Source organism: Carassius carassius, chromosome 41, assembly GCF_963082965.1.
Source record: "Carassius carassius chromosome 41, fCarCar2.1, whole genome shotgun sequence".
NCBI lineage: Eukaryota > Metazoa > Chordata > Actinopteri > Cypriniformes > Cyprinidae > Carassius > Carassius carassius.
In genome coordinates this window covers 22,673,818-22,687,205 of record NC_081795.1, presented here as the reverse complement: position 1 = coordinate 22,687,205, position 13,388 = coordinate 22,673,818, and the positions used below count along the sequence as shown (strand labels likewise).

General features: G+C 45.4%; 1 protein-coding gene across 1 annotated transcript in view; it reads left to right on the top strand.

The window, feature by feature from the left end:
• The window catches only part of LOC132122964 (calmodulin regulator protein PCP4-like), a 39,197-nt gene that overhangs the window by 19,378 nt on the left and 6,431 nt on the right, over positions 1-13,388 (top strand). The window contains exon 2 of the mRNA XM_059533496.1: positions 11,224-11,275. Within this exon, the coding sequence (XP_059389479.1) occupies positions 11,224-11,275 (52 nt within the window). The remainder of the gene's footprint in view (positions 1-11,223; positions 11,276-13,388) is intronic.

Sequence of the window (13,388 nt, the reverse complement as noted above, 5' to 3'; positions counted from 1 at the left end):
GGGTTACATACGTAACCAAGACGTTCCCTTTCAGTCGGTCACGTTCAACGTTAAGAATCTGGTCCCTTATAAACCGCCACATGGCTGTCTTCCAGCGACCCGTGTGAGTGATAGCACCCTGTTATGATGCCAGCATGAGTGAGGGCCTATAGCTTACACAGAATACACTGGGTAGCATATTCCAGCTGGACATATGCTAGCAGGCTGCTTGCCTGTGGGAGGATTTACAGAAGGCAGGTATCCAATAAGGTGGTGATACATAAGAACTCTGAGGTACCCAGCCCGCAGGGTGTAAGTTTCAACTACAGAGCTAGCAAGGGGCTTGCCAAGGGAAAGATACATGCTACGAAGAGACTTACACACGTGGGATTGCTCAGAAAGGGGGAATCACAACACATGGAGGCACCTAGTACCACACAGGGCTGACCAAAGGGCATGTACGCAAGTGATGGACATCAACAGTGCTTGAGGAATCCAGGGCTCTGAACTGAGGAACTCACCTGAGGTGAATAGCGCACATATCCAGTCCGCGGACTGGAATGGCACAGCAAGCGGATTGACACCAAGCAGGGGCGAGTACCCGGGAGGACACTGGCTCTACATGGAGATTATAAAATCTTGCAAATGTGTTAGGTGTTGCCCAGCCCGCAGCTCTACAAATGTCTGTTAGCGAGGCACCATGCACCAGCGCCCAGGAGGAAGCTACACTCCGTTTTCAAAGTTAAAAACTTTAGCTCTACTGAGAGCAAGGGTTCGAAAGGAGCCCTCTGCAGTGCCGATAGAACCACTGCGAGGTCCCAAGAGGGGACTTGCTGAGGGCGAGGCGGATTGAGCCTCCTTGCTCCTCTCAGGAACCTGATGATCAGATCGTGCCTCCCAAGAGACTTACCTTCAACAGGGTCATGGTGAGCCGAAATGGCGGCCACATAGACCTTGAGAGTGGAAGGAGACAGCCTTCGTTCCAACCCTGAAGAAAGGAAAGCACTGACCCGATCGGACATTTCCAGGGGTCCTCACGCCGTGAAGAACACCAAGTGACAAAGAGGTTCCACTTCAAAGCATAGGCGTGTCTGGTGGACATGGCTGAAGTGATGGTAGCTACCACCTGTGGTCAAGTGATGGTAGCTACCACCTGTGGTGGCAAGGTACCTAAACATTCCGTGACCCGTCCAGAACTCACACATGTAGGTTCCACAGATCGGGATGTGGGTGCCAGAGGGTGCCCCGTCTTTGAGAAAGAAAGTCCTTTCTCAGAGGAATTGGCCAGGGAGGGGCTGTCGTGAGGAGTACAAGTAAGGGGAACCAGGTCCGGTCGGGCCAAAAAGGCGCAACCATGAGGACCTGCTCCTCGTCCTCCCTGCACAACGTCTGTGCAAGAAGGCTCACTGGGGGAAACACATACTTGCGCAGGCCCAGCCGCCAGCTGTGTGCCAGGGCGTCCCTGCCAAGAGTGCCCTCGGTCAGGGAGTAAAACAACTGCCAGTGGGAATTTTCTGGAGAGGCAAACAGGTCTACCTGAGCGTCTCCGAAGCGTTCCCAAATCAGCTGAACCAGCTGGGTGTGGACTCTCCATTCCCCGGGGCGAGACTGCTGCCGTGAGAGCTCGTCGGCTGCACGATTGAGCGTGCCCGGAATGTGAATGGCACGAAGTGACCTCAGATGCTTCTGACTCCACAAGAGGAGATGGCGAGTGAGTTGCGACATGCGGCGGGAGCGTAGACCACCCTGACGGTTGATGTACGCTACGGTGCAGTGTTGTCCGTACGGACCAGAATGTGCTTGTCCTTCAGTAGGGCCCTGAAGCGGTGAAGAGCAAGCCGTACTGCTAGCAACTCGAGGCAATTGACATGCCACTGACGTCGGGGTCCCCTCCAGGAGCCTGACACAGCATGCCCGTTGCTAGGATCAGCCAGTCGTCGATGTAGTTGAGGATACGGACACCTTGTTCCCTGAAAGGAGCCAGGGCTCCCTCTGCGACCTTCGTAAAGATGCGGGGAGACTGGGCCAACCCGAATGGAAGAACCTTGTACTGAAATGCCTGCCCCTCGAAAGCAAACCGAAGAAACGGTCTGTGTCGAGGAAGAATGGAGACATGAAAGTACCCGTCCTTCAGGTCGATCACTGCAAACCAATCCATTGGACGGGTGCATTCGAAAATGCGCTTGGGCATTGGCATCTTGAACGGGAGTCTGTGAGCTCGGTTCAGGGCACGCAAGTCCAGGATTGGCCGTAACCCACCCACCCGTCTTCTTGGGTACTATGAAGTAAGGGCTGTAAAAGCCGGACATCACGTTGGCTGGATGGACCGGCTCTATCACGCCCTTTGCCAGCAGGGTCGCAACCTCCGCGCGCATGACAGGGGCATCTTTGCCCACCATCGTCGCGCAGACACCCCGAAACCTGGGGGGACGCCGGGCAAACTGAATCGCATAGCCAAGCCTGAGCATCTGGATGAGCCAGCGGGAAGGCCTGGGAAGCTCTAGCCAGGCTCCCAGAAACCGAACCAGTGGGGTCAAGGGGACTACAGGTGTACCCACGGTAAGGCAGCACTGTGTAGCAGACAGCCCCAGCATGGGAGGCATAGCGTCCCTTAGCAGGGGCGGAGTGCGGGCACTCGTCCAACTCCAAGTAGCAAAGAAGGCATAAGAAGGCGAAGTGTTCTTGAGCCGGCTTTGCATGGAAACTGGCCGCAGGGGGGGAGCCCTCGGTGATGAGCAGGCTGAGGTGGCTGTGCCGGCAGCAGGGTGGAAGCAGCAGTGGGCCAACGGGGCAGGATGTGTCTGACGGCCTCAGACTGCTTCTGGGCGGCAGAGAACTTGCTGGGCAAAGCTCTCTACCGCGTCGCCGAAGAGGCCATCCTGGGAGACCGGGGGGTTGAGGAGCTGAGCCCGATCAGACTCCCTCATGTCTGCCAGGTTCAGCCATAGGTGGTGCTCCTGGACCACCAAAGAGAACATCACCTGACCCAAGGAGCGCTCAGTGACCTTTGTCGCCCGGAGAGCGAGGTCGGTAGCAGTGCGTGCCTCCTGCAAAACCCCTGTGTCAGCACTGCCCTCATGCAGCTGCCGGAGCAGCTAGGCCTGATAGACCTGAAGTGAGGCCATGGCATGCAGGGCAGAAGCGGACTGACCCGCAGCTCTATAAGCCTTGGCCACAAGCATGGATGAGAACTTACAGGCCTTGGAGGTGATCTGCAGACACAGTTGCATCACAACAGAACACTCCACCAGGGGAATCCCAGCATACCCCTTGGCCGCCCTGCCATCGAGGGCAGTAAAGGCGGAGGAAGTACCAGAACAGTTTCGGGCAGTTAAAGGTGTCTTCCATGAACTGGTTACTTCTTGGTGCACTTCCGGGAAGAAAGGAACCAGAGGGGGGTGCTGGCGATCCACATGAGTAGCCCCCAGGAACCAATCATCCAGCCTCGAGCACTCGGGACAGGGCGGAGGATTCCACTCAAGCCCGATGCTGCCTGGGAAAGCATGGCCGTCAGTTTGGGATCGGACTTGGACAACGCTGGCACTCCCAAGGGAGGCAACGCAGCCGAATCCTCATCTTCCGAGGACTCAAGCCCACCTTGTGATGCATCGATCGACATACGGTCCTCATTCGCGAGCCCTGAATGAGATGTCAGGAGCCCGAGAGGGTCCAGCAAACTCATCCGGAAACTCAACCGGCTGCAGGGTATGTGAGGGGGGGTGGCCCGAGGAGGTTGGCTCGTCGGGGAAGCCCACACGGTAACCCTCAGATCACCCTGGCCACCAGCCGAAGTAGTCCTCTTACGAGAAGAAGAGCGAGAACGGGGTGTGGCAGAGGGGACTCTATAACTTTTAAGGTAATCGATTCTCGATCTCAATGCCGAGATGGTCATGTACCCGCAATGAGAACATGAGCCATCCACGAACGCAGTCTCAGCATGCTGGAAGCCCAGACACTTGACACAGCGATCGTGGCCGTCACGAGGAGCGATGTATCGACCGCACCCAGAAACACACGGTCGAAATGACATCTTTAAAAAGACGCGAATCGACCCGTTACTCTTTTGTGAAAGGGAAAAAGCTCTTTCAGAGGTGTTGAAGCACTCAGGGGAACGCGGGAACTGTCACAGGAAACCCAGCCGAACCGCTGAATTGCGCCATCACACCAACACCAGCTCTTGCTTGTAGCACTCCGGTGTGCTCGGCTCAGAAATGAAAGCTTGAATGAGAGTTGCTCGCGCTGCTCCTTATATTCGGATCGGAATATAAGATATTTCACAAATTTATCGAATCGGAATATAAGATATTTCACAATTTAATTATGAGCATGTTATGAGCATATGATGAGCATTATTGTGAATATTTGAAATAAAACAGGAAAAACTAAATGAAAGCGATCCATGTGTCATACAGATCTATTGTGGCTGCGTTGTCACAATAAGGTGATACATTTTAAAATAACAGTGGCCTAAAAAAACTCAAGCTGGGGGCTTAGCTAGAACATTTTAAATTCACTTGCGAAAAAGGGTTAAAAATAAAAGTGCTTAAAAGGTTCTTCACTGAACTATTTTTGGTCAAAGGTTCTTTAAAGAACCATCTCTTTCTGATTTTTTTATAATCCTAAAGAACTGTCTCAGGTTACGTATGTAATCATAGTTCCCTGAGTAGGGAACGAGACACCGGGCCTCTAGGGGGCGCTTTGGGGAACACCTCGTCGTGACCCGTGTCTGAAGCACACAATGAAAAAACACCAACTTGTTGGCCGGAGACAGCCTCCGACGTCACTACCGGCGCGACTATAAATATGAGTTATGTAGTCACAACAAACAAGGATTATGTAAATTTCAATTTTAAGTGATTTAAATGTAATAAAATTATGTTGCTTTAGCTAATCATGGTAAGTAAAAAAAGACAGTGTATACATATAAATATATATAATAGAGAGGTAATTATAAAAGCTTTTTTAAATAATATGCAAAACTAGACTTTGCAGCAACCTTGATTTGGAGTTTAAACAATAAAGAAAGCACTTATTTCTCTAAAATGTACAGAACACAGCAAAAAATTGGTTTTCTGAGCAACGACCGTGTTTTTCCTGAAGGAGCCTCACTTTCTGCTCTTGTGTCCAAGGAGAAACCAACAAAAGAAGCATGTTTACCTTGAACATTGTCTTTTCTGAATCTGTGCTGAGTTGAAACAAGATTGCATGTGCTTCAGACATTCTCTAAAGAAGTCTTCTGTAACTGCCAGCACTGCAATTTGATTAAGGCTACAGCCCACAGGGAGTGTGTCTGTGTGCATGTACGTTTCTCCTTCTTGTCAAAGCAACCTCATGAGAATTTCTTTGCAGTTACTGTAATGTGTTTTTCTCCACACTTTATCATTTCAGTGCAAACACCTCTGTGTTGTATGTATGTGGGGGTGACTGAATAGTAAACAGGGGTTAATTTGGGATTTGGGGGATTGTGAAACTTAAAAGGTACATTACATTGACAGTAACTGAATCGCTGTATTGGTTGTCACTATTATTCTTACTTGCCTGCTGCATCCAACTATATCAGGTTGCAGATCACTTCATTCAGCTTCATTGTCTGCACTCCCATTGGTCATCGCAGTGTTGCCGACCTGGATGAATTACACTGAACAAAATTATAAATGCAACACTTTTGTTGTTGCACCCATTTTTCATGAGCTGAACTCAAAGATCTAAGACTTTTTATATGGACACAAAAAGCCTATTTCTCTCAAATATTGTTCACAAATCTGTCTAAATCTGTGCTAGTGAGCACTTCTCCTTTGCCGAGATAATCCATCCACCTCACATGTGTGGCATATCAAGATGCTGATTAGACAGCATGATTATTGCACAGGTGTGCCTTAGGCTGGCCACACTAAAAGGCCACTTTAAAATTTGCAGTTTTACTGTATTGAGGGGTCCGGGGGGGGGGGGGGGGGGGGCTGAAAACCAGTCAGTATCTGGTGTGACAACCATTTGCCTCATGCAGTGCAACACATCTACTTGATGTAGAGCTGATCAGATTGATCAGATTGATTGTGGCCTGTGGAATTTTGGTCCACTCCTCTTCAATGGTTGTATGAAGTTGCTGGATATTGGCAGAAACTGGAACACACTGTCATATACACCGATCCAGAGCATCTCAAACATGCTCACTGGGTGACATGCAGGTGAGTATGCTGGCCATGCAAGAAATGGGATGATTTCAGCTTTCAGGAACTGTGTACAGATCCTTGCAACATGGGGCTGTGCATTATCATGCTGCTACATGTGGTGATGGTTGTGGATGAATTACACAACAATGGGCCTCATGATCTCGTCACGGTATCTCTGTGCATTCAAAATCTGTCTACAGACTTCTGAAGACACAGAATGCTGCATTCAGAGCTGGATATGAGGTGGGCCTGGGAACAGTCAGGGCCAACCTGTCCCGCGGCATCAGAGAGGCTAAGAGACAGCACTCCGGGAGGATAGCCCATCAATTCAGCGACAGCAGAGACACTAGGAGCCTGTGGCAGGGGATACAAGTCAAGTCAAGTCAAGTCACCTTTATTTATATAACGCTTTAAACAAAATACATTGCGTCAAAGCAACTGAACAACATTCATAAGGAAAACAGTGTGATAATGCGAAATGACAGTTAAAGGCAGTTCATCATTGAATTCAGTGATGTCATCTCTGTTCAGTTTAAATAGTGTCTGTGCATTTATTTGCAATCAAGTCAACGATATCGCTGTAGATGAAGTGACCCCAACTAAGCAAACCAGAGGTGACAGCGGCAAGGAACCGAAACTCCATCGGTGACAGAATGGAGAAAAAAACCCTTGGGAGAAACCAGGCTCAGTTGGGGGGCCAGTTCCAGGCTGCAGCAAAGTCAGATTGTGCAGAAGAATCATCTGTTTCCTGTGGTCTTGTCCTGGTGGTCATCTGAGACCAGGTCTTTACAGGGGATATTTATCTGGGGCTCTAGTTGTTCTGGTCTCCGCTGTCTTTCAGGGATGTAGAGGTCCTTTCTAGGTGCCGATCCACCATCTGGTCTGGATACGTACTGGGTCCGGGTGACTGCAGTGACCCTCTGATCTGGATACAGACTGGATCTGGTGGCTACGGTGACCTCGGAATAAGAGAGAAACAGACTAATATTAGCATAGATGCCATTCTTCTAATGATGTAGCAAGTACATCGGGTGTTATGGGAAGTGTTCCCGGTTCCGGTTTACCTAATTAATGCAGCCTAAAAATCCTTTAACGGATTTGGATATTAAAAGCATATTAGTATGTTATGTGTAAGCCAGGTTAAAGAGATGGGTCTTTAATCTAGATTTAAACTGCAAGAGTGTGTCTGCCTCCCGAACAATGTAAGGTAGGTTATTCCAGAGTTTAGGCGCCAAATAGGAAAAGGATCTGCCGCCCGCAGTTGATTTTGATATTTTAGGTATTAACTGGTATTAAAAGATTGCGATCAAATAGCACACCTAGGTTCCTAACTGATGACGAAGAATTGACAGAGCAGCCATCAAGTCTTAGACAGTGTTCTATGTTATTACATGCAGAGTTTTTAGGTCCTATAATTAACACCTCTGTTTTTTTTCAGAATTTTTCAGAATTTAGCAGTAACCATACAGACCATTATGGACTACAAGCCCCCACAACGGACCTGTGACAGCAACATCTCTCTGCTGAACGAGCTGAACACCTTCTTCGCTCGCTTTGAGCTACAAAACAGCAACACTGCACATAAGACTCCACCTCCTCTCGGCGACCAGGTGATGACGCTAACCCCAGACAGTGTGAGGAGATCCTTCAGCAGGATCAATGCACGCAAAGCTCCGGGTCCTGACAACATCCTTGGGTGTGTACTGAGAGACTGTGCAGCAGAACTCACTTATGTCTTCACAGACATTTCAACATCTCACTTAGTCAGGCATTTGTTCCCACATGTTTCAAAACTACCACCATCATTCCAGTTCCGAGGAAGCCATATCCTGTTGCACTTACTCCCATCCTCATGAAGTGCTTTGAAGGGCTAGTCATACACCACATCAAGTCTGCCCTCCCCCCATTCCCTGGACCCCTTCCAGTTTGCATATCGGTCCAACCGGTCGATCGATGATGCCATCTCCACTGCCGTCCACTCAGCACTCACACATCTGGACAAAAAGGACTCATGCATCAGAATGCTGTTCATAGACATCAGTTCAGCATTCAACACAATCATCCCTCAACAGGTCATTTACAAACTGGTCCAGCTGGGGCTCAACACTTCGCTGTGCAACTGGCCGTTGGACTTTCTGACTGGAAGACCTCAGGCAGTATGGGTCGGCAACAACACATCCAGCACCATCACACTGAACACTGGGGCCCCCTAAGGATGTGTGCTGAGCCCCCTCCTCTTCACTCTGCTGACCCACGACTGCACACCGCTACACAGCTCCAACTTCTTCATTAAGTTTGTGGATGACACGACTGTGGTGAGTCTTATTAGCAACAAAGATGAGACAAACTACAGGAGCGAGGTGAGCTGCCTGGACAGGTGGAGCAGTGACCACAATCTCTCTCTAAACATGGAGAAGACAAAGGAGATTGCTGTTGACTTCAGGAGAGCACACACTCAGCACGTTCCTCTGACCATCAACGGTGCGACTGTGGAGAGAGTGAGCAGCACCAAGTTCCTGGGTGTACACATCACAGAGGACCTCTCCTGGACTGAAAACACAGCAGCACTGGTCAAGAAATCACAGCAGCGTCTTTACTTTCTCCGCAAACTGAGAAGAGCCAGAGCCCCGCCCCCCATCATGTACACCTTCTACATAGGCACCATCGAGAGCATCCTGACGAGCTGCATCACTGTGTGGTATGGCGCCTGCAAAGCAAAAAGACTCTGCAACGCATAGTGAGAGCAGCTGAGAAGATCATTGGTGTCTCTCTCCCCTCCCTCCAGGACATTTACAGAACCCGTCTCACTCGCAAAGCCCTCTGCATCGCAGGTGATCCCACCCACCCGTCACACAGCTTCATCTGCTGCCATCAGGGAGGAGACTGAGGAGTCTCCAGGCCAGGACGAGCAGACTGAATGACAGCTTAATCCATCAGGCTGTCAGGAAGCTGAAATCTCTCCCGAACTTGCCCCCCCCCGCCGTCCCTTTTCTGCCCCAGGCACCACTGAACTATGAACCCCCACCCCCAGATCCCACATCCCCAGGTCCTTCCACTCCCCCACCCCCCCACCCACCCAAACTAAGATACGATGGCATGCACCAGTCACTTTGTGCAGCATTGGTCTGCTCCCTACCTCATTCAGCACGGAACTGACATCATTCTACTACATCTTCAGTCAGTTAAACAAAATAACTGCTCTTGAGCCCTTTGTCACTTTAATCAGACTGAATAAGCTTCTTTTTTGCACTAAAAACCTTTTATCTTTTACCTTTTATCCGTTTGTTCACTTTTTTTTACATTCCCTTATTGTATAGTTGTTTCTTATATTTTATATTCGATCTAGATTTTTAGGGTCTACTTTTAATGTTATGTATGCACCGGGGGTCTGACAGTAACGAATTTTCGATTCTCTGTATGTATGTACTGTACATGTGGAAGAATGGACAATAAAGCAGACTCGACTTGAAAATGCCATCAATAAAATGCACCCGTGTTCGTTGTCCATAACATACGCCTGCCCGTACCATAAATTAACTGCAGTCAGGTCGAGACCCCGATTAGGACGATGAGCATGCAAATGAGCTTCCCTGAGATGGTTTCTGATAGTTTGTGCAGAAATTCTTTGGGTATGCAAACCGATTGTTGCAGCAGCTGTCCGGGTGGCTGGTCTCAGACAATCTTGGAGGTGAAGATACTGGATGTGGAGGTCCTGGGCTTGTGTGGTTTGTGGTTGTGAGGATGGTTGGATGTACTGCCAAATTCTCTGAAATGCCTTTGCATTCTTTCTTTCTTTCTTTCTTTCTTTCTTTCTTTCTTTCTTTCTTTCTTTCTTTCTTTCTCTCTTTAATTGTGTGTTTTGGGCGGCTGTGCCAAGAGTGTGTTTGCATTAAGACATAAAGTCAAAATTATTCTTATGTATTATTATATTACATTAATTATGAATTGTATTACATTTAAATAAAAAATGATTAGTTAAAAATTAAGGAAACAAAAATGTTTATTTATCAATAACATCACAGAGCTGATACCGTGTTATGATTACTGACAAAAGCAAAGCTAATGGGGTATTGTCTAACAGAACGATCACCAAAAGCACCCCATCCCCTATAAATATTAATGGATGATAAATTATCTTTATACATTCGGGCAGGTGTAGGAAAGAGTACATTTTATACTTTGTCTAGTATGTCACATGATTTAAATGCATGAAAGCTTTAATTAAAAAGAGTTTAAGGAAACATTAAACAGGAGGGTTGTCTCTGTGCTTGTGTTTGGCTGAATATTCTGAATTGCATGAAAGGACATGCAGGTTGCCTGAGCTCCTCACATCAAAGCACTACAAACACTGTTTGAAATTCAGTGAAAGTGCAGTTAATAATGCAGGAGAGGATGTGCCTAGGGAAAACATGCTGGTGATGCCTTCTCGCTCACTCAGCTGTTTAACTGCACCCCATTATCATGATATTTCTGAAAATGAATTCACGGCCAAACACGCAGTTTGGTTTTGAAATCCTCTTTCAAAAATACTACACAGTATAACAAGTGTGATGCCAAAGGCAACAAAAAATATAAATTCTAGTGCTGTCAAACAATTAATTGCTTACATATTAATTAATTGTTTACATAACATATATGTGTGTACTGTGTATATTTATTATTTTATTATTTATTTATAAATAATAACAAACATGTATATATTTAAGAAAAATATTTTGTTTATATATAAAATACTTATGTGTATATGTGTATTAAACTGTATATGTATATATATATACACAACATAAATATACACATTACATATATTATGTAAACAAAAACTTTTATTTGGGATGCCATTAATCGCAAATTATCATTTGACAGCACAAAATTAATTTGGTTTTTGTTTGTTAACTGCATATTAAAAGAAATCATATTTTTCAAATTGAATTATGACTGTTGACTTCTGAGATTCACCCAGGCCTGTTTTTGTAGTTAACAAACCTTCTCTTCATTTATTTTAAGCTTCTTGTAAAATGATTTTTGAAAGTTAAAAACATTTTAATTTAGTTCCTTTCCTTATTCCTTTCAACAGAGGCAAGGATCTGGAGCAGCCGGTGGCAACAGCAAAACCTCTGGGGCCCAAGGTATTGAGAAAATATTATACATAAGAAATCGAACACATCATGGATCTTAAATTATTTCACGGCAGCTTTTATATAAAAACAAATAGTAGGAATTATTTTTTTGTGAAAGAGAAAAGATTCATTATACTGTTGAGTTTACCCCAAACAACCTTGAGCGTACAGAAAAGCCCAGTATCCCATCTGAAATCTTCTGGCATAAGCATTCTAAAGTATTCCCTGAAGTGTCCCACCAAACTAAAATGTTCTGTGCTGTGCTTACTGAAGGAAGAAAGATTCCTGTAAGCATTTTAAAAATGTGTGCCTATGTAGTAAAAAAGGCTGGAGAAGGAGGTTAAAAAATAAAAAATAAAAAAATTAATTAAAAGGGTTGAAGTAATGAACATGGTCCCCAGTGTTTTAGCTCCATGCTCCTATGAAAAGAGCAACTGAATGGATCTGAACCCACAAATTGGCCCATACATCTTAAATCAGACTTAAAAGACTTGAGGGTTTTTCTGTTGTTGGTTTTCTTCATGCTCTTGAGGTCGCTGAAGCCCTGGGGTGAGCTTGGTACAGAGACTATGGGACAAGGTCTAAGAACTGCATTTCAAAGGATGCTGATTTCACTGAGGCTTGAATCTTAATGGAATTGCATGGTTTTATTACAAATGGTGCTTTAGACATAGGGAATATAAATACTGTGCATTGTGCAATGCTACCACCAACTTACTTTAGTATTAGGAATGATATACTACATACAGTATTCAAAAAGCTACTGCTAAATCCAAATAAATATTCAATGGTTAGTTTCCCCCCAAAATGAAAATTTGTTGAATATTTACTCACCCTCAGGCTTTTCAAGATGTAGATGAGTTTGTTTCATCATCAGATTTAGAGAAATTTAGAATTACATCATTCGCTTAGCAATGGGTCCTCTGCAGTGAATGGGGGCCATCAGAATGAGAGTCCAAACATCACAGTTATCCACAAGTAATACACATGATTCCAGTCCATCAATTAACATCTTGTGAAGTGAAAAGCTGCATCTTTGTAAGAAACAAATTAATTGATAAAGGTATTTTAAACTGTCGCTTTTGGCCTAACAGGAAATGTCAGTCCATAATCCATAACAGTGCTAGCTCCAATGAAAAATTCCATCCCCTGTTGTCCTCTCACTTCAAATTCCATCAACCTATTTGTTTAGTACTAACCTGACTGTTTTTGCTTGTAAATAGTGCTTGATCTGTGCAGATTTCTCTCCTGATTCAGGAAAGATGACTTTTTCATTTGAGAAAAAAATACTAAGGATTGAGGACTCGTATTTAGCCAGAAGAAACAGTTAGAAGTTGAATTCAACTCAAATTGTAAAACGTGTGTATTAAATAAATTCAATGCACACAGACTGAAGTAGTTTACGGCCCAATCGCAATTCTATTTTATACCCCTTCCCCTTTCCCTAAGAAAATATTCCCCTAAGGATTGGGACACCATTACCATGACGTCACATGCCATCATTCGTCGTCTAGCTCTTACAATACACACATATACTGGTGTGCATTAGAGCCTTTAATTATCATTCTGTATTAATGCGCTGCTTACTGACACACACACATATCGGAAATCGTGCAGCTCACACATCCAGGAGAAAATAAACTTGTCAACGCTCCCCACGGATTTTATTAAATACAGTTTAAATACTGAATCACTACATTGTATTTTTCAGCGACGAGAGGATACAATCGCTGTTTTTAAATAAACTCACTATAAAAAGATAAATGTACAGATGCGAATACACGCAACTATTTCTCTTTCTCTCTCTCTCTCTCTCTCTCTTTCTCTCTCGAATAGGCAATATTTGAGAAAATGGTTTAGCGATTTATAATTATTGAGGGGAATAGCCCCCATCAGTGTCTACATCAGTTATCGCCCTGATCAGACATATGCTGTGGCACTATCATGCAGTCTGTAATGATATGACGTTAGCAAATATTAGCGATTTTTTGCAAACATTTCTTTGAGTAACATGACCGTTAATATGAACTCACAATTGAATGTAACATAAAACATAAAATCTTTATTTATGCCAAAAAAGCTTACATTTATGTGTCTTTTTGTTCGCTGTAGCAGCCATGTT